The 27,295-nt window shown below is 41.5% G+C and overlaps 1 protein-coding gene across 8 annotated transcripts; it reads left to right on the top strand.

Annotated features, from left to right (window-relative positions):
• pfkpa (phosphofructokinase, platelet a) lies at nucleotides 1-27,068 on the top strand. 8 transcript variants are annotated; one of them, XM_039789879.1, is made up of 23 exons: nucleotides 2-279; nucleotides 2,841-2,914; nucleotides 4,517-4,594; nucleotides 4,878-5,067; nucleotides 6,736-6,901; nucleotides 7,381-7,425; nucleotides 7,546-7,654; nucleotides 8,432-8,527; nucleotides 9,761-9,853; nucleotides 10,437-10,562; nucleotides 11,279-11,343; nucleotides 12,624-12,693; nucleotides 14,516-14,662; nucleotides 15,791-15,861; nucleotides 16,922-17,009; nucleotides 19,172-19,324; nucleotides 20,339-20,503; nucleotides 21,318-21,379; nucleotides 21,751-21,862; nucleotides 23,215-23,314; nucleotides 23,670-23,675; nucleotides 24,347-24,452; nucleotides 26,241-27,068. In XM_039789879.1, exons 1-23 carry the CDS (start codon nucleotides 186-188, stop codon nucleotides 26,395-26,397), a joined length of 2,373 nt encoding a protein of 790 aa, XP_039645813.1. In that variant the 5' UTR covers nucleotides 2-185; the 3' UTR covers nucleotides 26,398-27,068. The 8 variants fall into 8 exon arrangements, with proteins under 8 accessions (XP_039645819.1, XP_039645816.1, XP_039645813.1 ...); XM_039789880.1 differs by lacking the exon at nucleotides 19,172-19,324 and adding an exon at nucleotides 17,818-17,970; XM_039789878.1 differs by lacking the exons at nucleotides 8,432-8,527; nucleotides 19,172-19,324 and adding exons at nucleotides 7,910-8,005; nucleotides 17,818-17,970.
• The last annotated feature ends 227 nt before the right edge of the window (nucleotides 27,069-27,295 follow it).

Raw genomic sequence — 27,295 nt, 5'->3', positions numbered from 1 at the left:
GTCTTTGCACATCGACGAATAGATGCGGAACAGGGAAAAGGAGAGCATAGCGGCCTGGCAAAAATAGGTAGAGGGGGCGGACGTGTAGTGCCCTTCATCATTTTAGCACAATTCTATACTGTTGCGGTCCCGTTGTATTTTTTTTTATCGAATTGGACTGGGATATACAGTAAACCGCTGTGAAAATGGCGCAGCCAGACGGCAAGAAAATATTCTTTGAGAACCTGTCGGGAGCGGGGAAAGCCATCGCAGTGCTGACGAGCGGAGGGGATGCTCAAGGTAAACTGTCGGATTGACAGTTTCCCAGATAATGTAACGTTATTATTGGGCCAGTGAGGACAGGCCCTTAGAGGGCAAAAATACACTTCTTCAACTGGGTGATGCACTGTACCATTAGTAAAGTGGCTATGCTTCTCTTATTATAGTGTAAGAAGCATTGTACAGCAGCAAAACTATAACCGTGAATATTGTTACGACCATTTAGTCAGGAAGCCCGCCAGTTAGCATCATGGATGTATTATAGTTAGCATGCTAACATGACATTTCTTGCTAACTGGCTAACCGCATCATCCTCTGCCATTGATTTGGGGACACATTTGTCGCTAAGCACGGTGACAGCAGTTACGAGAGCTGTCAAGGTCGAGCCAAACCGTGTCGCTTTTTCCTATTCACAGACATAGCGCAGCATAACTGACGAGTTAAGGTTACAATTTAATTAACTTGTTCTAATTAATTTATGAAGCAGTGGCCGCCACAGAAGTGCAGACCACTGCATTGCGGGTTGTGCTGTTAGGTTATTAACAAGCAGGGACTGACAAGAGGGATAGACACTGAAAAAAATAGCATCCTTAACATGTAGGCTATATTTTCAGTGAGATGAGACATGAGGTTGTGGTTAGCTAGCAGTCACAGTGAGTGCCTGTGGTGGAATGGCTGTATCCTGTCTACGTGATGAGTTGCACAGCTACATCAAATATCCTTTATACTAAACAGTCTAGCTAACGTTACGTCTCTCCCACTCGGGCGTCATAGAGGAAACCCTGGTCACGTGCTCACCGACTCGTCTCCTCATTTGACTGAAACACTAGTTATAATCTATTTTTCACTATATAAGGTACTACATTTTCATAGTAATTTGGTGCTATTAGTTTAGCAGAAAACTGTAGTAGTAATGGCTACTGCAACTTAATGCTAAAAACCAATATCGTTTTTTCAGTTCAAGCCCTGCTAGGAATTTTGAAGGCAGAAACTAAGTCATTAAATGAAAGCTACCAGTAAGCAGTAGGCCTTTTTTGTGGCAATATGATATTTTAATAATAATACAATTTTAGAACAAACATTGCACCAGAATTTTGTGTAACATGTTGAAGCATTAAGATGTTGTGGCATACATTTTTCTTCTGTGACAAAAGGCTGTGGGAGGTCAACCTGGAGACGTTTTAGCTTGCACTCTACTTTCTGCATTTTTAAACAATCAGCAGCACTGCAGTTTTATACGCTTTACTGTAATTGCCAGCCACGTAATGGACAATATAGCTCTCTTTGGCTCAGGATTAAAAAACAAATAAATAAATCAATCTTTGGTGGTTGGCTTTAGAATTGGAATTCACTGTTAGCAGCCTACACATTAACACACACAGGGAGAAAAAAAAAAAGCATGGAGTTGGCCCCAGAGCCAAACGAAATGAGGCAGTGGCATGCATGACAGGAACTGAATGTCAGTGTCAGAGGGCATTGTGTAGCCTTGGCTTGGTCTATCACTCACTCTGCACGAGAATAGTGTCAGTTATGCAGAATGAATACTTAAGACTTTTAGCTTTGATAAAAACCTCTAAGCTGCACAAGAAACATGAAAGATCTTTTTTTTTTGGATAATCTTAAAATGTTATATATGTCGTATTGTCTTTCTTACTTGCATTCTTTGTGTGCCTGTTTATCAATCCCTAAACCTCTTCTGTCTTCTCTAACTGTGTTTATTTGAACATAGTTATGTAATATATAATAAAACAGTAGGCTGTTACACTGACAATATGGTGAATAGTTGGTCCCTTTCTAATGGTTATGGGTGCTTTGTTTTGTGACTGTAGGAAAAAAACACTAATTTCTCAAGGGGTTTTACTTCCCAGTATAGTTTACCATATACTGTACATTTCACTGTCTTTTTTTCTTTGCTGTCTTCTCCACTGCTCGACTAACCTAAACCTCTGTGTTGCTTAGTAACAACACTGTTTGCCATTAGATCTGTACTGTTTACCGGTTTGTGCAGAGAAGGGAAACTCAGTCCTTTCTTCTGTTGTGTATATCTCCCGCAGTCGTCAGCCAAGTTCCTGTCTGCCTGCTGTGGGTAAAGCATTATCCCCACTGTCATTGACATTCAAGTTCACTTCGACTAACCACAAAGTAACTGGGAGGCTGTAGGAGGAGCTGGGAAACTGACTGACCAAAAATGGCAGTATGCTGTGGTGAAAATAAATGTGGCCCAAGCCACAGATAAGTTTAAACACAGATAGACTGCAAACACACACACACACACACACACACACACACACACACACACACACACACACACACACACACACACACACACACACACACACACACACTTATGTAACACAAATACTAAGAGAGAGGGAATTAAAGTTCCGCTGCTGCCGTTCTTTCTGACAGAGATAAAATTGGTGTGAAACAGCCAGGCAAATCAGGATTTTACAAAGATTTTCTACAGTTGAAACTGGTTTTCCTTCTTTAAAGTTTAACTATTTACTCTGCTCATCACTGCAGTGTTGCACAAAGTTGTTTTGCTAAGATTACTTAAAAGGTATTCTTTTATTGTTTTTCAGGGATGAATGCTGCCGTACGTGCCGTGGTTCGAATGGGGTTATATGTGGGAGCAAAAGTTTATTTCATTCATGAGGTGAGCCCACACTTTGTGATGATCATTGTTAAGGCCTTTGACACAGCTCGTAGTTTATTTCGTACAATAGAAGTGTGCCCGACATAGGAAAACATGACTTGCAGCCACATCACCTTTATATAGCAATACCGGTTTGTTTTAAAAAAAAATCCACAGGTAACACAGGTAAAATGTTTAATTATTAACCTTTTTTTTAACACAGCAGAGGTATAAGACATCCATATTTTAGCAAACTAATGACAAAGATGTCGGAAGTAGTGACAAGTGTTTCAGATTAATGCATTTAGGGTTGGGTACCGACTGAATTCCCTCGGTACTACCGAGGACCGATTCACGTTAAATCAAATGGTGCCAGGTTTCAGTACTTGAGAGCACATAAGCATGAGCACATGTTGTCAGAGAGCGGAGCTCTGACACACACACACACACACACACACACACACACACACACACACACACACACACACACACACACACACACACACATGGCAAAGCGGTTGCAAGTGTCATTACATTTTCCAAAACTCCATGCAGACTGCGTATATAACGGAGAGGCGAAAGCGGTCGCAGTATGGATTAACGTTCGACTTCCTCTGTGACAGGCAGGCACCAGAGTGTTCACTATTCCCTATTGACTGACTGACAGGCTGAGGTTGTAGGGCCAGGCAATTTTATTTCTATAGCACATTTTAGCAACAAGGCAATTCAAAACACTTTATATAAAACAGTAAAGAGCAATTTAAAAAGAGATAGAAAATAAAAACAGGCTAAAATAGAATAAGATACAAATACAAGAATAAAATATACAGTGAGTGCAAGAAATTAATAATTATTAGATAGGTTTTATGGACAGGTCTGGGAGGGGAGAGGGAGGTGTTTTATTTTGTGTGGCGTGTAAAATGTTTTCAATAAATAACAAAATGTTCCAAGTAAATAGGACAGGAATTATTTTTACAACTGAAATTAATGTTTTGTTATTACAGAGGGAAAGTACTGAAAAAAGGTACTGGACCTGAATTCGAAAGTGAACGGTACCCAACCCTAAATGCATTTAATGAAGGAAAGGCTGCACTTTAGTTGCAAATTGACAACAGTAAGATCCCAGGTCCACATCTATGGACTATCTTATTCTCACATAGCAGATGTTACAGCAGCTTTGGCGAGGGTCTGTGCTCTGCTTGCCCACCCTGTGATCCCTACACATCTGTGTATGTCATGGACCTCCTCGCTCAGTGTGCGGTTACATAACTGGCTTGAGGCTTTAGCATATGCCTCGTATGAAACCACCCTCCCACTCAGGTACCACGGTACTCTGGGTTGTTCTCATGCACACTTCTGCATGACAACATATGAGGATGGACACACTTTTAAACCATATTCATTTCTTGAGTTTCACAATTACACTTTTTTTTTCTTCCCCATTTCACTTTGCTATGGTATTGCATTAGGTTGATATATTTATTTAGTTCTGAGTGATGATGAGCTAATGATGCCATTAGGAGTCCACATCACTCCAGCTGTTAGCTTGATGTTGTTTGCGGTATCTGTTTAGTAATCTTAGTTCGTATTTATTTACTAAGATGCTTTATATTTTTTAATCAGGGATATCAGGGTATGGTGGACGGTGGCGAGAACATAAAGGAAGCCACATGGGAAAGTGTCTCCAGCATGCTACAAGTGGTGAGTACTTATCATTGGCAGCAGCCACATCTAATGCAATAGGGCACTCAAGAGGAACATGCAAATCACGTAGCTAATAGGCAAAGTTGTTTTGTGGTTAAAGAGGTCATTCCCTAACATCCCAGCAGTCACTGTGTACTATCAGCAGTGTTTACTCTTGTAAACACTAAACACCATACTGCACCAAGTACACAGGGCTTGAGTTGCAAAAAGGAGGCAGAGTGACCTAAAGTCACAGGAAAAGAGTGTAATAGGCTGAAATCTTCACACTTGTCGTCATCAGGGTGGGACTGTTATCGGCAGTGCCCGCTGTAAAGAGTTTCGCAGCCACGAGGGACGCCTGAAGGCAGCTCACAACCTGGTGCAGCACGGCATCACCAACCTGTGTGTGATCGGTGGAGATGGCAGCCTGACCGGAGCCAACCTCTTTAGGGAGGAATGGAGTGGGCTGCTGGGGGAGTTGGCGGAGCAAGGTACTGAGGAAAGATAAACCTCCTCTTTGCTTTACCCTCATACTATTTTCTAGGGGGTGGCATGGTTCACAAAACCCACAGTTCTAGTTATTTTTTCTTTGAATCTTAAACACTCTAGAAATATACTTCAGCATATGATATATAGCTAAAATTAGCTTATTGAATGCATGTTGCACAATGCTTGCACACAGTGGCAGTTCTATCTATTGTTTTATTTCCACTGTCATCATAGGTAACATGAAATCCAAAATGTTCCCACACACCAGACTTATACGACGCTGGTGCGTACTCCAGCTTCGGGCAGCCTTCCTTATCTCTCCCGCTTGACATTTCTACATGTGACTTGACCTGCAGTACTGCACAATCCACTTGAGGAGCGGTCGGCTCGCCGTCTCTCAAAATCTGACGAAAATCTTTTAAACTGACCTTTGAAACAGACAGATTCAGCAACTGTATGGCCTATTTGTCCCTTAAAATGTTTTCAGAAACACGTTTCGGTGAACTATTTTCGTAAAATACGAGATCGTATTCAGAACGAGACACCATTAGAGTCAGTTTTTAAATTTGGGAGCAGCAAGACCCACGTGACGCTTTCGTCCAATCAGCTGCCATGTGTTGCGTTCATGACGCTCATTCCGCTCGTCATTTCCGGTAAGTGTTTTAACATAGGTGTCGAAAGTGGGCACTACGGCAGCAAGTGGTTAGTGCACATTAACAGTGTACTGACGAACCGTGCGACCCGCACACGCTCTGAACGGAGACAAGCGAACTAAACGGTTCAGATGTTTTTTCATGAACCGTACCACCCCTACTATTTTCTTAATTTCAGGTGTGCTCAATCAGCTGCAAACCCAGTAACTGCACGTTGTGCTGTTAGTAGTCTCACTTTGCCAGACCTTCCTCCACAGCGCTGCAAAGAGGGTCTGGCCAGTCCACACAGCATTCCGGGATGGGAGAAAAACGTGCTCTGGTTTATTGGCATTTCTTTAAACCAATCACAATCGTCATGGGCGGCGCTAAGCACCGGGCAGAGCCACAGTGCCGCTGCAAAATAGCCTCGGCAAGGAACTTGTTTTGGTGGAACGTGTACGTTCAAAATTGTTTTAGTTGTGCAACAGAAAACTCAGATTAGACAGATAGTCTAGCTAGCTGTCTGGATTTACCCTGCAGAGATCTGAGGAGCAGTTAACCATAGTCCTCACAAATCCACCGGAGTTTAAAATTCCAACACAAAGAAAGCGGAAGGTAACGGAGCAATCCCGAAAGTGTAACGTCGTGGATATAGACTATGCTGTTAAAAACCACATTGGTCACTTATAGATTTTGTTCCATTGACTCGCTACAACACCTGCCAGTATTAGCAGACACCTCAACACTGCCATGTATTGTTTGTCAGTGTTCTGCCTCCAGCAAATATGGGTTTATTCCATACAGGGCATGATGGTAAAGATGTCCCATCGAAGGCTAAACGTTTCCGGATTTAACTATCTCACAGGAAAACTGAATTAAAGGGTGGTCTATTTTTAAGTTAGAGTCTTGCTATGTTCAGAAAGAATCTTCTCCTCAAACCATTTCCAGCTGCCAGCTTCACTCTTGCATGTGTAGGCTCATTAGAAATGTGAATCTAGCATTATAAGCAAGATAACATAAATAATATGATCCTTTCAGGCTTGATCGAGGCTGATGCTGTTCAGAAGTATTCGGCCCTTCACATCGTGGGGATGGTTGGCTCCATTGATAACGACTTCTGTGGAACTGACATGACAATCGGCACTGACTCTGCTCTGCACAGAATCATCGAAGTGGTGGATGCAATTATGACAACTGCACAGAGGTGAGGTGGAGATAGAGCTGCTCTATTTGTTTGTTTATTTATATCAGTTATATTTGATACAGCTATGAGCAGAAGTACTGTACACCCTGAACTTGCAAATAAAGGTTGGATAATGCAAAATCCATTTGAAGTCCTAAATAGGAGATTTTGTACTTACTGTGACTAAGCATTTCATTGTCCTAGCATGACAATGGCAGGATAAACATACACATCTATGAAAGATTTATGTATACCTACTTACACTTGCTTTTTAACAAATGTAAGGTCAATGCAGTATTGCAAATGGAATGTCAGAGTATCCTGAGGAATTAAAGTTGAAATAAAACATATTCTCCATTTTCGACCTGTCAGGCAATTGAACGGCAAACACATCACCATATTTAGGCTAATTTCAGCTCTATTTAGCATCACCTTTCAAACGTCTGTTCTTGAATACATCAGTATAGCGCTGTGTTATATTTTCTGTTCTGATCTTTCAGTCACCAGAGAACATTTGTGTTGGAGGTGATGGGCAGACACTGTGGGTAAGAATGCATTTCATAAACTCAATAGCAGATCCAAAAACATAATCCCTAAGGCAGAGATAGAGACCAATATCACCTCTGTTTATAGATACAGTGTTCTGTCTGTGTGTTTTATCCTAGCTACCTGGCCTTGGTTAGTGCCCTGGCGTGTGGAGCAGACTGGGTGTTGATCCCTGAGATGCCCCCAGAGGACGGCTGGGAGGAAAAGATGTGTGAAAAACTGTCTGCGGTAACACAATCTTATTTGTTCCCCACAGTAAACCAAGTGACTCATAACAAGTGTATATAATTCTCTCTTGCTGTCTTGTTTAACATGACAATGTTAGTATTCTGCACAACATTTCTGTTTTTCTACAAGGAGAAAATTCTGTGTTTCTTCTATCAGAGAAGACTTATGTGAAGGAAAGTGTTTGGTCTGCATCATCTAGTGTCACATTGTGTTTTTTTTTCTGCTTTGGAAACATGCCACTGTTCTATGATTCAGACCCGTTCCAGGGGCACAAGGCTGAACATTATCATAGTTGCAGAGGGAGCCATAGACAGGCATGGGAAGCCCATAACCTCTGGTATAGTCAAGGATGTGAGTACCTGAGTGCAAAGAAAGGGGAAGCCAGAAGCATGGAGACCCGACTGATGGAAATCAGTCTTCTGTGCCACAAATAGCCTAAATAGTCTGTATTACAGTTTTCTTGATAATTGGCATCAGAATATCCTTACAGGATGCTCATGTGGGTATAAAAAAGCCCCACCTTGCTCCTGATAAGAAAACCATGAGGCTGCATACTAAGTCCATAATAATGCAGTAATGACCAGCAATAAGGTTGGCAGGATATTGCTGATTACAAAGTGCAAACACAAGCTGCAGTGACAAATTTCATTATGAAATAATATATTCTCAGCCTCCCGGCTGTTAGCATCGTCTGGCCCCTGTGCTTCTGAAAGCCCACGTCGCAGGCACAGTCTCAGTTTTTCTGTCATGTTGTTTCTCCACCACCCCTCCTTGTAGAACCGAGCAGGAATGAAAAGGCTGAATATCATAATTGTAGCCGAAGGGGCGATTGATCGTAGCAACACGCCCATTACCACTGACTATATCAAGGATGTAAGTACAGAGCTTTGTGTAAAAGTGTGGCAAGTGCCAGCTTTGCATTGCCTCCTGTATGACCTATACTACTGTACTGCTGCCCTGGTGTGGCTTTAACTCTGTTGCTGTGTTTCTGGAGTGCTCTATCAGACACACTCTCTAGTTTTACAGTATGAGATGGCTGTCTACTACCACTATAAAAGCCTGAGCAGATACCCTCACTAAACCTCACGCCCAGACATTTGTGAAATCCACTGTCATTTATTTCTAACCGCTTCACACATAGTTGTATTGAATGTTTTGTTTTTTTAAATGTAACATGGGTATGTATGTTATGACACTGTAAATTTGCTCACAGAGATAATCACCATGTGCCACGACCCTGCACTAACTGTTTTTTTTTATTTGAAGGCAAACATTTCAAGCGTTTTGTTTTCTCGTACAGTACCCGAGCATCACCACTTGATTTAGCACTTCCAGCTTGGGATCTTCTGTGATGTTCAGTTTAAGCTAAGAGCTCCCTGCTAACATGACTGAAAAATTAGAATGGCTTGCTTGTGCTTTGCTGTTTCCCCTTCTCTTAAGCTTTTCTACTGTGTTTGTGTTTCAGTGTGTGATGTGCCTGGTCATGTTTGTATGTATGTATATACGTTTGCATACACACTTGTTTCATAGTATGGTTCTATTGCAGACAAAATTTCACTTTTCAGACTGATCTCATAAAGTGGCGTATGTATGACACGCCAATTCGTATGCCGTTTGTGCGTGTTATCAAGACGCATAATCACTTTTTAGCGTGTTTATCAACGCCGTACGGCCGCCATTGACCAACATTATATTGTTTTTGTCGTTTTTTTGTGTTACTAAAGCCTTTCCCAATGTTCTTTTCCTAAACCCAACCTTTGTTTGTTTTCTTTTGTTTTTTTTTACATGCGTGTGACGTTGTTCTCGCGATACTACGGCACGTTCTCGCGATAAGACGCCACGTGACATCTGCTATATACAGCGTAGACATACACGTGGATAGCTCAAAATGCGTACAGGTAACACGCTTTAGGAAAGTGGCGTGTATGTTTAAGCAAAGTCATGATGCCATGTTGCACTTTTAGCAGAATTACTAATATGCATGAAATACACTTGCATAATCTCATGAATACGTTAAATGTACTGTACAGAAGTATTTGCCTTTAGAGGAATAATAAAGAAAATTGCCGCAGTATTTGCTAAGACGTGTACATTTTATCCTCCTAGCTTGTTGTCAAATGCTTGGGTTTTGACACACGAGTCACAATCCTAGGGCATGTGCAGAGAGGAGGGACCCCTTCTGCTTTTGACCGCATCCTGGTAGGTCCACCACTTATTTATTTTTAACATGAATTAATCAATTTTTCAAGCAAAATACTAAACATTTGCTGGTTATCTGCCTTTATTTGAGTACCATTTACATTTTGACTGTTTGAATTTTACAACTTGTAGCATTTATTATATAAATTCTCTATATAAGTGTGCACACTATCAATCTGTTGTAAACGTTTTCTGTGTGCTCTATTTGAGGTATTTTGGTAGTAATAGTCTAGTTGTCTAATGCATTTCCTGTTTGATCCTGTATGTGTGTGAGGAGAATTGGCTCCAGGTTTCAGGCTAAGCACATTAACAGATTTGTGGCTCAACACGTGAAGCACTGCATCACAAACAGTGAGAGACAAATCTCTTCGTGTTGACCACAGACCAACTAAAAATTGAAGCAGAGAAAAAGACATATCGGAGGATTATTTTTTTTTCAATTTTGTGTCCAGTGTGGAAAAGAAATCACTGGATTTGGGGAAGAATGTGTTGGCAAAGAAAACATTACATGTGTACAGGAGAAACAAAGAAAGGTTTTGATAGTGAGGATGATGCAGTTTTATCTGTGTGTTTGCTCACACAGGCCAGTCGTATGGGTGTGGAGGCTGTTCTTGCCCTTCTTGAAACCACAGCCAACACGCCAGCCTGCGTGGTCTCTCTGTGTGGTAACCAATCGGTGCGCCTGCCTCTGATGGAGTGTGTACAGATGGTAGGCACTGGACCGGGCTGGAAACAGGCCACACATTCAATACACACACAAACACGTATTTACAAAAGTACGGAAGCTGGGGAGAGAGGGGAACTGCAGAGCACATACAAACACAAAACACTGGGAAATGACTCAGCTGGACTAAGAGAGGCAGAGTCAATGGGGGAGGGTTGGAGGAGCATTAAGGAATGGCCCATCGGGCCTGAAGTGCCAGTAATGTTCACAAGAGAGTTGTATTGTTTGAGAGGCAGTTGTGTCTGGTTAATGATTATGTAAAGCATTTGGCAGGGTTGGCGATGACCGCCTGCTGGATGGTGATGTAATAGAACCCATCACCATAGAAATGCATAAAGAGGCTTTGTTGTTGAACTTGGAATACCATGTTTAGATTTTGACAGAACTCAAGGGACAATCTCGCCAAATGTTTCAATTATTTTTTTCTGATTTTGTAAAGTGGTTCAAGGAATGCAATTCTATTCCAGGTCAAAACATGGCTCAGTATTGATGACATGTCTACTATTGCATTGTTCTGTCTCTTTAAAATAGAAAGGCGGTGAGTCCCATATGCAGCAATTGTTGCGCTCATAATAGGCCCTTCAAAGATCACATTATGAATGCCTACATATATTTCATCTTAGCTGATATAAGTTAAACAAAGTGCCTCTGCTTTGGTACATACAGGAAGTACAGTGAAAATACTCCTCTCTTTTCCTTAGACTCAAGAGGTCCAGAGGGCCATGGACGGGAAACGGTTTGAGGAGGCTGTTAAGCTTCGGGGCAGGTATGACGGACAACCCGCTGGGACCAATCCCATATACCAAAGACATCACTTAACTCAAGATCAAGACATGGAATGAGTTTGATGTTGCTTACTGTAGACAGGTGTAGTACAGAAAGTGGACCACGGTGCTATTTAGAGCACCATCAGCATAGAGTCAACGATTAGTTGGAAATTCTAATGATGCAGCTAATTCAATTTACAACCCTCAGTTTTGACCCTCAGTCACTCCAGGAATTTTGCGATGTCGCGATCGCAACAATTCAAACAATCTCACGAGAGTTTAGTGCTTCTCGCAATTTTGTCCAATCACCGCAACTTTAGCGCAAATTTGACCAATAATCCGAGCGTCCCCAACTTCCACCAATCACAGCAGTACCCCGTGCCAGACTTTTGCCTAGGTACCGGACGCTGAGAGCCGCTGACCAAGCGGGTGTGAGAACGGGTTGACGTAACACACGTATGTCGCCAAATTCATTTCCTTGTTTTTGGTATGAAGATGAGATGTGTGTGACTCAAACACCTCACATTTACCAACAAAACATACCACCAAAGACCATGCATAACAATTTAACAATTTCACTCTGACATCTCTCCATTAGTGCATGTATAGGTTCTGAGCATGTGTGTGTAATTCGGACCTGTGTGTAATGTGTGTAAAAACAAGAGTTAAAACATTGGAATTTCCCCTTGTGGGATTAATAAAGTATAAATTATTATTATTATTATTATTATTATTATTAGACCGTCCTGCCAACCTGTACACATTTTAACATCAATGTACGCTGTAACATTTTGTCACTCTGAAGTTGTTAAAAGCTGCTGCTGTTTCAATCCTGTCTGCTTTCTGCAGCGGGTGGGGCTGCTTCTCAGTTCTCCCCGTGACACAAAATCCACCAGCCATTTTCACATTATACCAGCATTTGCAGTATCCTGAGCCTTTTTGGTAAGGTTAGCCTACTAGGAACACTCAGCCCAGAGTAGTTTTATTCATCCTGAAACAAGTTTCCTTTTATTTTTTAAGAAGTACACTAAAAAAACGTTTTTGCAATTTTCACCATCTCCCGCAATTTCATTACAACAAAAATACAGAACATTGCATCTTTTATCGCAATTGTTTACCATCAGCTGCCGCAAAATCTGGCATTTTGGGCTGCAACAATCCCCCAAAAAAAGCAGCGGAACTTGAAGGGACTGCTATATTGTGCATTTTCATGTATGTCGTGCGGAAAATGTTCCATACTACTGGTGTAACAATATTGCATGTTCCATTTTTACTGCAGGAGTTTTGAAAACAACCTGAGGACATACAAACTGCTGGCTCATCGTAAACCAGAATCCGAACTGCCAGTTGTAAGTCACCTCACGACATCTTGACATTTCCTTTCCTTTTGACAGTGACGGTGTTGTCAGCTCTGTTTCCTCGCTCCTAACACAAGCCAGAAATATACAGACACACACTAAGCAGGAGTTGTTTTCCCCCCCCACACACACATAGTAGCAGCCCCCACCATGCCTGGAGTGCAGATTGTTTTTAGAGAGTTACATTTGCCTCCCCAAACCACTGAGATGTTTAATTTTTTATTACTGTCCTAAAGATCTGCCAACAAATAATGACTCAGCTGATGCAGTCGTGGTGCACTGTGCTGCTATTTTCAGAGGTATCCTTGGCAAAACAAGGCTCATGTACTGATTAAAGTATTCCTGTAAGTGCGTGGTTTGGCAATATAGAGTAATGTGAGTATTTCTCTGAAAACAGGTGCATAAAGCATGCTAGTTAAACATGGTGTCAGCGGTTTCCTGCTGTTATGTGGAAAATAAGGTGACTTGTAATTATGTGAAGCAGTTAATAATAAACTGTTTCAGCTGCTTGCTGTGTAGTTGCAGTGGTATGCTTCACATAAGGCCCAGGTGGCTCAGTGTTGGTCTATCATACAGCGATATCATATGACACCTGGCTCCCTGCTAAGGGATGACTTGTTCAACCCTGCCAGGAGCTGTGACAGCCTGCTGCTGTAGCTCCAAAAGAAGCAGCTCAGATCAGTGAAGTGTAGAGGCAGCACGGCAGATGCCATGCTGTGGAGCTCGCCTCAGGGTTTGGCTCCCCCTGCATCTGTGATAATGACCAATGTAGGCTCAGCATGGAGCTGAGAGCAGAGCAGAAACCATTTATTGATTCGCTCTGCGGAGCTTGATCAACTGTCCTCCAAAAACAACTGCAACATACAGTCTTTATTTAGTGCGATGATAAAACAATGTTGGTCCCATTCAGAGCAGTATAGTAACGAAGTAGAACTACTTCACTGCTGTACTTAAGTACTAAAAGGCTGTATCTGTACTCTACTGGAGTATTCTTTTTTTTCTCCTACTTCCACTTTTACTTGAGTACATATTTTCGATGAGTTTAATACTTTTACTCCGATACATTTTTTATGTGCTGCATTGTTACTGTTGTGAATTCCTGTTGTGAATACGGAGACAGTGTAGGTTACAGCGTGTGTAGTTACGCCTACGTTAGTTACGTACGATAATTAGTCAGAAGCCTGTTCAGAAGTCAGAGACGATCTAAGTTTGTACTCTTTCTATTTAGTTATTGTTGCAGCAGAGTAATCTATTCCTGAGTTGTTTGAGTCTGCAGTGAGTCATGAATGTTAACCGTTTGACCCTGTGATGTGAAACTGCTAGTTTATCTATATTTTGCTAGCTTGCTAACTTTCCACTAAATCACACATTTTATTTCAGTATTTGTTAATAAGTGATTAATAACCCACTGTTATATTAGGTAATAGTAGTTATAACAGCTGTGACATTAATGTACCTTTTGGGGTTTATTTCAGAAACTTCCTTCATATCCAGCAATGTACAGCTTGTGACTGCCTTACTACCAAGTAAAAAGTTTAACTCCAACAATATGATATTCCAAATTTGACTGCTTTCTTTAATAACTACATAACACAATACTTGTACTTTTAGTACATTTTAAAATAAACTACTTGCAATACTTAAGTACAAACATTTTTGAATACTTTAGTACTTCCACTTAAGTGGGGTACTTAAAGAGCACTTCAACTTCTACTCAAGTCACTTTTTTGTGCACTTGTACTTTTACTCAAGTATGGGTCTCTAGTACTTTCTACACCTCTGGTCCCATTTGATGTCTGTTTTCTGCCCTCAGAGCAACTTCAATGTGGCAGTGTTGAATGTTGGTGCCCCTGCAGCGGGCATGAATGCTGCCGTTCGTTCAGCCGTCAGGGTGGGCATCTCTGAGGGGCACAAGATGTTTGCTGTCAGTGACGGGTTTGAGGGATTCTACAAAGGCCAGGTGGGTACTACTGTATATGACTTATATACTAGTGCACTGTTGCATGTATATAATACACCACTTTGCAATCTCACTACGTTAAATTGAAAATCTTGTAGGAAAGTCATCACACTAAGGATATTTAATGTTACATTTGAAATGTATTCATCAAATAATCTACACTAACAGTTTAATAAAATATTGTGTGTTTTAATCAAGAGCTCAAAAGAGAATTGGCAGTGCACAACCACTGTTAGGCCACAAGGGATAATCGGTCTAGATTAATGTAAACCAAGTCTCCCTCCTCTGCCCGGCTCAGCCAAAGTTGATGCAGTACCACAACAAACTGATAGAGGGCAAAAGAATACACAGACCGTAAAACACAGCTTCTGAGTAATCAATCAGTGGTAGATTTCTACCTGATCTAACTATGGAGGAAATCTTCAATGATGAATGAAAGGTAAAAGCAGACAGTAGATATGTGAGTCTTTATGTGAACCCAGGTCTGTGTGAGACTGTGCTGTAATTTGAGACACTGCTATTTTCCTGCTGTGTGACTGGTAGAACTGGTTTCCTCTCTTTTATCCTCCTTTGATCTTTTCCCGGAGAAAAAAAACTGTAAGTCACCTCAGTCCATATTTGGCTTATTCAAAGAACAGCACTTAAATAACAATCTGATCGTTTATCTTCATCAAAATGTCCTCAGTATTAGTGGTTAGTTAAACATCCGGTGTGTGCTCTGGCCAGCTGAAATCAGGCTGTGCCAACTGACCCCAGGAAGATTAGACCAGCGGGAGTAATGGATTTCTATAATTCAGTGCTCTGGTACTCTCTGCTACACACCTTTGTGTTTTCACCGGTCCAGTTCCTCTGTTATATATATATATATATATATATATATATATATATATATATATATATGAGAGTGTGGCCAGAAAGTTAACTCTCCTAACAATCTCTGACACCAGGAAGATGTGTCAGATAATACAGAACTGTAACTAACACAGGAGGTTCTGGATGTATTAAGGTGTGAGGTAAATGAACAAACACTAATAAATAATTAATTTTAGGCATAGGATTCATACATTTGAATGCTAAAAGAACGTGATGGAGTAAAATTTGCATGTGTCACTATTGTCTCACCCTCAGATTAAGGAGATTAAATGGGCTGATGTCGGAGGATGGACGGGACAAGGTGGATCCCTTTTGGGAACCAAAAGGTAAAGCCTTGCTCGGTTATCTCTGGTTGAACAGAAACTGTTTAGCATTCAAAATGAGATTCATAAGGTTTAAAAAAATATCTATATATATTATTTATTAAGTCATTCCTTAGAGTGGTGGAGTATTGTAAACTCAGATATCGATACTGCTGTAGACTCAGATACAGATTTTGGCTTTAAAGATATAATATGTAGCCCAACTTTTGTCAGTTGGTGTTTGTAAACGGCGTTCAAAGTTGGCCCCTCCTTCCCACCTCCAGAGCCAGAGAGAGAGAGCAGCGGTAGTCGAGTGAGCTAGAGAGTGAATGAAGAGGGAGGGGCACTAGCGAGGAAAAAAGCAGTGAAACAGAGGAATAAAAGTTATTTTTTGGAATGTTTCATGGCACCTACATGAAGCACAAATAAACCCCTATGCATATCCTTCCCCTGCGGGAAGGTGCCTCACTGATGGATTGAATGCAACATTTTCCTTCTGTCTGTGTGTGTGTGACGGTAAAACAGACACACACATCTGTTTGGAGCAGAGGAGAAAGAGAGGAGCAGGGAAACACTAAAGCAAATAAAAACACAGCGATGTAGTAACCCGTTGGTCGTCAAATATCGCCGCTTTGTATCATACAGATGCTAAAGGGTTTTGTGTGTCGGTATGAGACGCTGAGGGGCCTAACAAAGCTGTGGTTGGGAATGAGAATGGGCTGCACACCCTGTACTCTGTTACTGGCTGGGGGTTACACACCCACATGCAGCCAAAGGCTCTTTGCTGACACCCATAAACTAACTCTAACCCACAGCAAAATAAAAAGAAAAGAGAAAATACAGGCAGAGGGCAGGGTCACTGCAGATACAGACACCGCACACACTTCTGGTGGGTCACAAGTGATGATTTAGAGGAATTCTTTTTGTATTAGTCTATACATTGTTTTTTTAGGATACTGCTGCATATTATACCTTTTAAGGACCACATTCACAGCTATATACTTTGTAACTGTTTGAATGTTTTGACATGCACCGAAACAGTTCATATAAATAAATGACAACTTTGTTCTTTCCTTTCCTACAGAACACTTCCTGCAAAGCATATTGATAAAATTGCTGAGCAGATGCGAAAGCACAACATTAATGCACTCCTAATTGTTGGTGGATTTGAGGTATGTTTAAAGCTTTTTTTGTCCCTGCTAGCTAATTTCGCTAATGAGGCTACATTATCATTTTTACTTTCTATAAGCTTTTAAGCTCTTAGACATTTGAAAATTCATGACAGGAGCGCTAATGCTATATTTCATATTCACCAACATGGTGAGAATGCTCATACGCTTAAAAACGACAAAGTAACTGTTGAAGCATTACTAATTATATTGTCAGATGTCTATATGTACAGTATATGACAGTGAACACTGTAATGTTGATCCTTTCCATCAGTCTTATCCCATTTGATGTCAGCATACCACCATATGGCTCCTTACATAGTCATCTACATAATCATGCTTCAAAGTAATTTCTTGGTTCACTGTTGATTTTCATCACTCTAAATATATCATTAGAGAGAAAGTAGGATTAAAAATTTGGGGCATTTGAATTATTGAAATGAAAAGTAAAGCAACACACACTGTAACTGAAATATAACAATATGATGTTTTGGTTATAATTGGAAACAGGGGGCACCTGCTTTTTTCCAGCCATTTCACGCAATCCCATTTAGATGCTCACCAGCTTTATTTTCCTGTGATATATGCAAGTAAATGTATATGTATGGATGTGTGTGTGTGCGTGTGAGAGAGATAATGTTTAGAGTATGTGGAGTGGTACCTGTCTGTTTCGCTGCTGTCCGTTGTGATAGACCTGGCTCCTCCCCTTGGCACCCTGTCCTTCCCCTCCTTGTGGCAAGTAGCACCTCTCAACCAAACCAACCTGCCAGCCACCCTTGCAGACACTAAAGTGCTTGGCTCTGCCCTGCAGGGCTTCCTGTCACTGCTGGAATTGTTAACGGCGCGCGGGAAATATGACGAGTTCTGTGTGCCCATGGTCATGGTCCCAGCCACAGTCTCCAACAATGTGCCAGGCTCAGACCTCAGCATTGGCGCTGACACGGCTCTGAACGCCATCACTACTGTAAGTGATGGGGCTGGCAACCAGAACAGTTGAACTCACAGTAACACACAGACGGATAGATAGAAACCACACACACATGCACACAAGCAGACACACAGTCAAACTTGCTCATGCTCACATAGCCAGCCAGCCAATCATGTTTCAACGAAGGGAAAAAAAAACTCAGTCATTTTACCAGTCAGTGAATTTGTGAACATTGCACCTGTTAGCCACATCTGGACTAAAACTAAAACATCAGAAACTCAGCCAGACAGACAAATAGAGTCACGTCTGTAACTTTGAGGCCTGACTGGTAAAAGTAAAACCAAGGTCCAGAGTAGCGTCCCTCCCTTCCTATCAGGTGAGTAAGTGAGTGACAACCTGCGGGCATGCTGTGAGGTGCACGAGAGTCGTGGCCGCCATGTTTGCTCTGCTCTCCCCGTCTGTGTGTTTGTGTCCTCCCACATCATTAACATCAAGATGAGTAGTTAACATGATGTCTAGTTAGCGCTCACATACAGCTACAGAGCACAAACTAACACCCTGTAGTACACTTAACATGCACTGTATTGCATCTATCTGCTTGTATTGATAATGAAGCTTCTATACAAACGTTATTTAGTAACAATGCATACATTTGAGGTTCTTTAGGCAGAGAATATATAAAAATAATAATAATACCCAACACTGCTCTTGCTGTTTTTGTTTAAAGCATCATGGTAACTCAAATGCACTAAAGAACCAGCGTGAATATAACCAGGATAACATCTCCGAACCTGAATCTTTGCCCCCATCTTATTCATCCTCCTGTGTATGCGGACTCGATCGGTGCTCGTCTTGCCTGCAGATAACCTTCCACAGCAGATGTGGCCGTCATATGGTTGTCCTATGCAGTGTCACTGCATTGAGCTGCTGAATCACCAACATGCAGAGCTCTGTCTTTCTTCCCTCTGTTCTATCTGTTCCATCACTTTCCTTCTACGTTTTGTCCTGTCAATGTCCTTCCATTCTCTTAATTTCATTCTTCTTCACTTTCTTCTCTACTTCTCAATCCACACTTCTGTCCCTCCGTCCTTTCTGCCAAAGGGAAGCCATTGCCGCTATCACACGGAAAGAGCCGGAATGGCAGGATACACTCCTGTAAACTGAGAGAGATTCACTTTTCTCTCTCAGTGGCCAGCCTTTAGTGGCTCTAACGCGTTTTCATATACTGCCGCTTCAGGCCTTTGAGAGTCTGCTGCAGCTGTATGAGGCTCGCTCTGCCTATGAGGAGCTTTGCATCCCGATGTGTATGCTGCCTGCCACCATAAGTAACAATGTACCGGGCACAGATCTCAGTATCGGGGCAGACACAGCCCTCAATGCCATCGTGGAGGTAAGACCGCTGACAAACCGCTGCCCCAACAACTTTGACCGCTTTGTTTAAAATGCTAATGCACAGAGGATGAAAATGACACATAATATCACGTATCAGTTAATGGTCCAGTGCTTATACTCAGCAAACTGTCAGCTTCCAAAAGCAGATGTGCAGTAAAGTGTTGCATGAGTATTTGCTGCAGCTCTATAGATTTCTGTATCTGTATCTTAACCTAACTTTATCCCAACCTACATCTTACCCTAACTGTAGTTCTAACATTATAACTCAGGATTAACCTTAACCCAAACACTGAAGCAAGTAGAGTCTAATGAAAGATACTATCAAGTTGCAATATGGGAAATGTTGATCCAGTGTTGACCCATTCTATTCTAATATCTCGGCCTCGGCTGCCTTGATCCGTCTCTTGTGAGTGCCCCAGCTTTATAGATGTGTAATGCTGAATCAGTAGAATGCACCTTTAACATTGTTGTAGCATCTGAAACTGGACTTATTACTGACATCACAGTCACCTGATGACAAACTGATTATCAGCATTGGACTATTAAAATAATGTTTTAATGTCAGATCAAATAGAAAAGATAGTTTATACCGTATCTATAAGTACAATTCTAACCAAAAGTTCTAACCAAACATTTCAGTTTTAAATGATATGTGAAGTTTACCATTTGATGTGCTCTCTCATCCTTATGCAGGACTCCAGTCTAACTGGCGAAAGCAGCATTTTAGCCTGAATCTGCCTGAATTGTTAAAACGTAGCAAGTTGACTCTTGTGCAGATTGAGAAATAAGCATGCTGGCCTTAAAACTAGTGTCTTGCTGTTGTATTTCTATATGGAATGTATTTATCAGAACATGACTAATCGTCACACTTCTAACCTTGCTGGTTTGGCACTTTGATATGTTAAACAAGACATTTATCTGGAGATATCTCACATATTAACAGTTTCATAATGCTAAGCTTGTAATAATCACCTCATGTGTACTGACATTGTGAGCTTATTGCATGTGTCAGACTTGTGACCGCATCAAGCAGTCGGCCAGTGGGACCAAGAGACGCGTGTTCATCATCGAGACCATGGGAGGCTACTGCGGCTACCTGGCCAGCGTAGGCGGCCTGGCTGCTGGAGCCGACGCTGCCTACATCTACGAGGAGCCATTCGACATCAGAGACTTGCAGGTAATCCATCATGTCTTAGTAACATGCATGCATGCACCTCAACATTGACTGCCTCTGCTGTTTGTGTCTCCGCTTTGATTTCTCAACTCTCCATCAAGGCATTCACTCCCTAAGCCCACATTCAGACCAAAATAGTGATCAAGCGATTTGCCGCAGGGTTGTGCGGGAGGTGTGGTCACTGAAACTGCCCATTTGTCCGTCATCCTGTTGTGTCCTTTAACCCCCCAATGTAGCACAAGCAGACTTAATATTTCACAGTTACCGTTTTCCGTCAAATTGTTTATAGATCTCAACGTTTCCGACTGCACTTGAAGGCAGCTTCATTTCACGGAGTAAGAGAGAAAGAAAAGAAACAGCCAAGCGAGACAGATCGACTGTTATTTGTTGTTTGGCAAACAGTCAGCTGTTACACAAACTCCTGGGCAGTTCAGACTTTCTTGTGGCAGCGATTAAAAGTAGTGATGTTTACCGCCTCAGAACTGGTTGACAAGTCTGATTGCGGTTACATGATTGGCCGCTGCAGCGTGATGTCGGGTTGCGTCTCTTCAAAAGTTGAGTTGGTCTCAACTTTATGCTGCAGGCCCGCTGCGTCGTTTTGTGTGGGTCCCCTGTAGCAAACCCCACCTCAGCCTGAAGCACTACCCCCATTCAAAATGAACGGAAAGACCTGCGGTTTTGCCGCACCGTCAGACGGCCGACGCAGGCTGCGTAAATGCCCACTCACGCTCACTTCATCTACAAAAGGCAATTCAGACTAATTCTGGGATGGCAATGCCATCTACTGGTCACTCACATTTCCTATTTATTCCTACAGGCCAATGTTGAACATTTGACTGAGAAAATGAAGACCAGCATTCAAAGAGGACTGGTCCTCAGGTAACATGATGATTCTAGCAGTCCAGACAGTCACAGCTAATTTTAAGGCTGAGCCACATAGTGATTATGTGATGTTGTGTAAGTACAAATTCAGACACATAATTGGGGCACTGCTGCTGCATTTTTGAAGTTCCTATGATCCAGTATTTCCTGTCCTCAGCACTTGATTTTAAGCTGCTTGTATAGTAAACAGAAGCAATGTTGATGTCAACACCAAACAGCTGACATTTTGCAATTTTGCTTTCGTCTTGTTTCACTATGACATGATCTTAGTGAGGAAAGAACAATGGCTACATGTAGACTCAGACATCTGACTAATAACTGTGTGTGTGTGTGTGTGTGTGTGTGTGTGTGTGTGTGTGTGTGTGTAGGAATGAGAACTGTAATGAAAACTACACCACCGACTTCATCTACCAGCTGTACTCTGAAGAAGGAAGGGGAGTGTTTGACTCCAGGAAGAATGTGCTCGGACACATGCAGCAGGTAGGCCCAGCCACACTGGTTCCCATTTCTATTTAATTCAATTTTATTTATAGTGTCAAATCATAACAGGAGTTATCTCAAAACACTTTACAGATAGAATAGGTCTAGAGACCACACCCTATAATATAATAATAAAGACCAAACAATTTCATACTGACTAAATGGGAGTATTTCCTTTAGCTGTATCAGGGGTAACAATTCATTCAGACTAAAGAAAGATTTAATAACATTTTTCTATATTTGTATCATAAATATGCAGATCTTCATTTTACATGGATTGGCTTTGTTGTATTTTGACTTTGTGTGTCTTGAGAGTAGCACAGATAAAAGTGGATCAAACTAAACTTTGATGATCCTCAAGGGAAAATTGGGTTGTGCCTGCAGCAAGTAATGGGTTTCATGAAAAATGAAAATACATTTTGTTCCAGAAAACATAGCACAAATAATAATAACAGTTAAATAAAATACGTTTGGGGTGGGGGGGGGGGTGTCCTGGTGGCAGGAAAAATGAAAATACATTTTGTTCCAGAAAACATAGCACAAATAATAACCGTTAAATATAATACAAAAAAATGGCCTTGACCAACTGCTGTTTTTACAGAATAACATATTTTGCAGTCAATACTGCCGACATTGTCTTGCTTTAATCAAATCAGTAGGCTATATATAAATGGTAGGATAGGCTACGATAACAACGTAGTGTGTGTTCTGAGTGACGGTCCAACATCAGATATATAGATAGAGGCTCTTTACAGCTACACAAAGTTGTTATAAACAGATAGCCCACTTACCCAGACACGCTTCTGGTGTGTAGGACACAGAAACATCCACGCAGCTGAGACCCAACAGAAACACCACGCTCACGCGACGCGTCCAGTGTGTAACCGGCCTTAGAGGTAGTGTTACATTGACGTAGGAAAATTAAGACCCGTTTAAAATTATTTAAGACCTAGAACACAATACTTCAGCGGATTTAAGACTTTTTAAGGCTTAAAATTTAGATTTTTGAAATGTTAGACTTTTTAAAACCCCGCGGAAACCCTAGAATATAAATCTTTTTTTTTTAATCATCATTTCCTGTTTCTTGACTGTGGATGTGACATATTTACCGTTAAAAGACCAACAACATATACAGCAGGTTGAGAATGCAGGCTGGTGTGTAAGAAGACAACAGAAAAGTCTGAAACAAATGAGACTGAGTCTGGTCACAGCACAACTAAAGGAAACTGCCAAATTTAATACACAGCATATATGGACAAAATATCAATCGTCAGGTCGTTTCATCCTCATGTTGTTTTTTTGGGGGGGGTTAAAGAATGCGATAAAATGAAACATTTTGATTCTTTTGAAAGGGAGGAGCGCCGTCTCCGTTCGACCGTAACTTTGGGACCAAGATCTCCGCCAAGGCGATGCAGTGGGTTAGCAAAAAGCTGCTGGAGACATTCAGACAGGGTAAGGTTAATGCTCCACTTCAATATTAGTGAGACGACGTGTGGTAGTGGATCCTCTTCCTCCCTATAGAGGCGTGACCGATCTGTCATGGAGTCACTGTCTACCATTTTGATGCATTTCTGTCCTCTCAAAAGGAAATTATTTATTGATCATTTACATCCATCAGCATAACTATTTAATGAGAAAGTGACTTGAATGTTCTTATGGACGGATAACGCTAACAAGAATGAGTGATGTGTGAATTGTAGTTTGTCTTAAAAGCACACTGCAAGTGTATAAACTTTAGGCTACAATTAAAGTTAAAACTCCTCTTTTGTTTTTTATGTCTATTTCCCATACACATGGATGACATAAGACGAAGGTAAATCCTTTTTTTTTTTTTTTTTTGCTGGCTCCATGACCACCTCCATCTTTATATTTAACTCCATGTCCCTCTTTGTCGTCTTTGTGATCATTCTGCCATATTATGGTTTTTGTTGGCCAATGGCGCGATCACTTTCCGCTGCCTCAAGATAGCAATAAGCCAAGAATTCACCTGAACACACCTCCCTGTAAGACCAGCACGCCCATGGGCGCAGGTGCATTTGCTATTTGAACGAGACGGGCGCTGGATAGGAAACAGACAACTGCGTCGGTCTTAAACTAGCAAAGACACTTGCGTCTGGCTTTGCGCTGCGCCGGGTGCAAGATAGGCAGGCCCCTTAGTCTCACAAATTTAGCAGTAGTACTCCATTTCCACTTCCCAATTCATCTGAAATTGTAAGACTGGAAACCACGAGCATGACCTGTATCAATAATGGAACCATTTTCCTGCTTTACCCCACATTTTCTTGTCCGTCTATGATGCTTGATGTTGCCTCAGTTGCTTCCTGTCTTTCAGTTGCACCTCATTGTCGCCCTCCTGTAGATCCACACAGAACTGCTTCCACCCCTCTATTGAACCTCTCACACCCACTGCCAAATGTCTTATTTGTTTGCAACCAGCGAAGGTACTGTGTTTCCTCCTCTGACTGTTCCGGTGTCTCCCCGCAGGCCGAGTGTTTGCCAACACCGAGGACTCCTGCTGCCTGCTGGGGATGCGTCGCAGGGCTCTGGTCTTCCAGCCCGTTGTACAACTCAAGGACGAGACCGACTTTGTGTACGTATCACACTACTCAAACTCCACCAATCTTCTGTGTCTCTGTGTGTGTGTGTGTGTGTGTGTGTAATAGTTCTACTCAAACTACAAAACAAAAATTCTCAGTATTGTAGCAGTAATTAACCTTGATCTGTTTCTCAAACTATGCCGTGGTTGATGCTTGACTTTGGGGTGATTGGGCCTGGAAAGTCATTGAATTTGATATGGAAGGTGGTGTGGGAACAGATCGTCATCTTTAGGATGTGCCTGTATTTTGAAATTCCCACTTTAGATTTCTTCTTTTTATTAAAAAGAGTACTTTGTTTTCATTTCAGTGTCTGGAAGAGCTCAGTAATTAAACTGTCAAATCATATTTTGCAGGGTGGGAAATTAACTTTTTTGCCCAATTTTACCAGCCACTTTTTCCGGAATTCAAATTTATAAAAGAAAGTGCACTAGCATACTTTTAATTGCTTTATTAAATTACTTATTATTAATACATATTTTATTAATATAAATGTATTTATTATGTGTCAGTAGCTTGTTGATCTTTACATTGTTAATTAATTTCCTATCCTGGCCTGAGACACACATTCATACGGTTTGATAAAGGACTTATTGGAGTTAAACTTATCATTGATCTTACAATAACAAGTGTAGCTGTCCTCAATTTAGGTCATCCTGTATGTCTCATCTCCGGTTTTTCCTGCATCGTGTGTGTGTGTGTGTGTGTGTGTGTGTGTGTGTGTGTGTGTGTGTGTGTGTGTGTCTCGTCAGTCGCGGGGTAGAACTGAGCAGCAGAGAGCCGACAGGATTAAAACGGCAGCAGCTCCTTAAACATCGTTAGTCTACATTGACGTTAAAATGTCTACAGGTTGGCAGGACGGTCTGAAATGTTTTGAACGGTCTTTCGCTGTACGTTTGTCAATGCGCCACTTGTTTGAGAAGTAGCTTCTCTTTTTCTTTACTTGGCTCTCAACTGTTTGTACAGTCATAGCTACTGCTGACTCCGCGGCGGGCCTCTTAACACCGGGGATATGTCGCCACATTTTTTAACAGATCATTTTCCTTTCGTCTGTAGCCTACCTCAGCTCAGCTAGCTAGCTACATGTGTCACGGACTCACGGACTAGCGCTGAAAACTAGCTACTCGACTATGCGTGGTCAAAGCCCCGGCTGTGAATGGTTTCATTTCCTGTAAGTTCTTCACAATAAAGGTCCTCCGTTATGTTGGTATTTTAATGTTTTTATTATGAAGCAGCAAAATCTGGACATTTTGGGGATTCATTAGCAGTAACGTAACGCGACTCATATAAGCATTGTTACTTAACAACAGCATTCTTTGACAAAAACTGTCCAATCCGTTACAAGGAATGTTTTACAATTCACCCGCCACTGTGGCTGGTAAACAAGGCAAAGTCACCGGCGGGTGCTAATTTCCCACCCTGATATTTTGTAAATGTATATAACATTGTGTTAAATGGGCTTATGGTATCGGTCACAGGCCGCTGCATAGAATTAAAATCATATCGTGGCAGACTTTGTGATATCAGTAAATATGGATAAATAACTAGTTGTGGTACATGTTAGTGTTGGCTCCCCCAACAACAATGTGGGGCCGCAACTAAGAGGTCTGTATAAAAATGAATGATGCTAAATATTGTTAAATTTATGTCAGAGCTGATCCATCAATAAACCCAAACACCAGTTTTAGCCTTTAAAGTCACTGTATGACATATCCATGTGGTCCCTGCTCCATATATATATATATATATATATTATTTATTTATTTTTGCTCGCCTGCCTGCAGTCACAGGATCCCCAAGGAGCAGTGGTGGTTGAAGCTGCGTCCTCTGATGAAGATCCTAGCCAAGTACAAGACCACCTTCGACGTGTCCGACTCCGGACAGCTGGAGCACGTCGTACGCAACCGGCCTAAAGAGTCCGACGCTTCAGTAGCCATGTGAAGGCCTAAAACAAAATCCAGTCTGTGTGCAAGACTGAATGTCTGTGAGGAGTCGGCGCGTGTGTAGTAAAAGAGCTCCGGTAATCAGCAGCCATCTCTGTTTGGCCACATGCTGTGTTCATTTCCTGTCTGTGTCATTTCCTTAGGTGTCACTCCACTCTGTTTTGTCTCGACAAACTCATGAACTGTAACCTCGCCTGTGCAGCGCCCTTAATACCAAACGCCCTCATTCTCTCGCACACATCCACACAGCTGTGTGTCCTTGTTGCCCTGGATGTTTATTGTCCCCCGCTGTTTTAAAATTGCACTTTCTCTGTGTCCAGTTGCTTAGGCAGGCTCTGAAGCTCAGAGCTGCACGACGACAGAATAGACACTATCTATTGTGTATATCTGCCTAGAACCAGTGTGAAGTTCAGCATATTTATTAGAGACTGATGCAATATAGTTCTACTGCTGCAAGTCAAAGAAAACTGCATGCTGTGCTTTACACTGAAACTAATATTTATCTTTTTAACATTGTTTCTTATTTTGCTCGTAAACATGGATATTTTATTAACAGTAGGCGCTGCTGTACTGAGTAGCTGTCTGTCATAATGCACCAACAAGTTATGTGTACAGTAAGAGACTAATGTTTCCCACAGAATAAAAATCCCACTTGAGAAGTGTACCCTATTAGTGTCTCTGGATTTATTTACTTAACCCCTCCACGTTTATTAAAAAACATTTTACTCTGTCTAACTATCTATTCTTTATCCCATTCTTTCCAGCTCTTCACTTAAGTCATATGATGTTCACTGCATGAAATATTGAAACACAAGACTCCACGTTTTAATGGCTGCACCATTCCATCTAATGGCAATATTCTAGATAACTTGGTCCCTATTTGATACACATTTTAC

Source organism: Perca fluviatilis, chromosome 22 (genome assembly GCF_010015445.1).
Source record: "Perca fluviatilis chromosome 22, GENO_Pfluv_1.0, whole genome shotgun sequence".
Lineage (NCBI taxonomy): Eukaryota > Metazoa > Chordata > Actinopteri > Perciformes > Percidae > Perca > Perca fluviatilis.
Note: the sequence above shows the minus strand (reverse complement) of the source record. Positions and strands in the feature narration are given on the sequence as shown.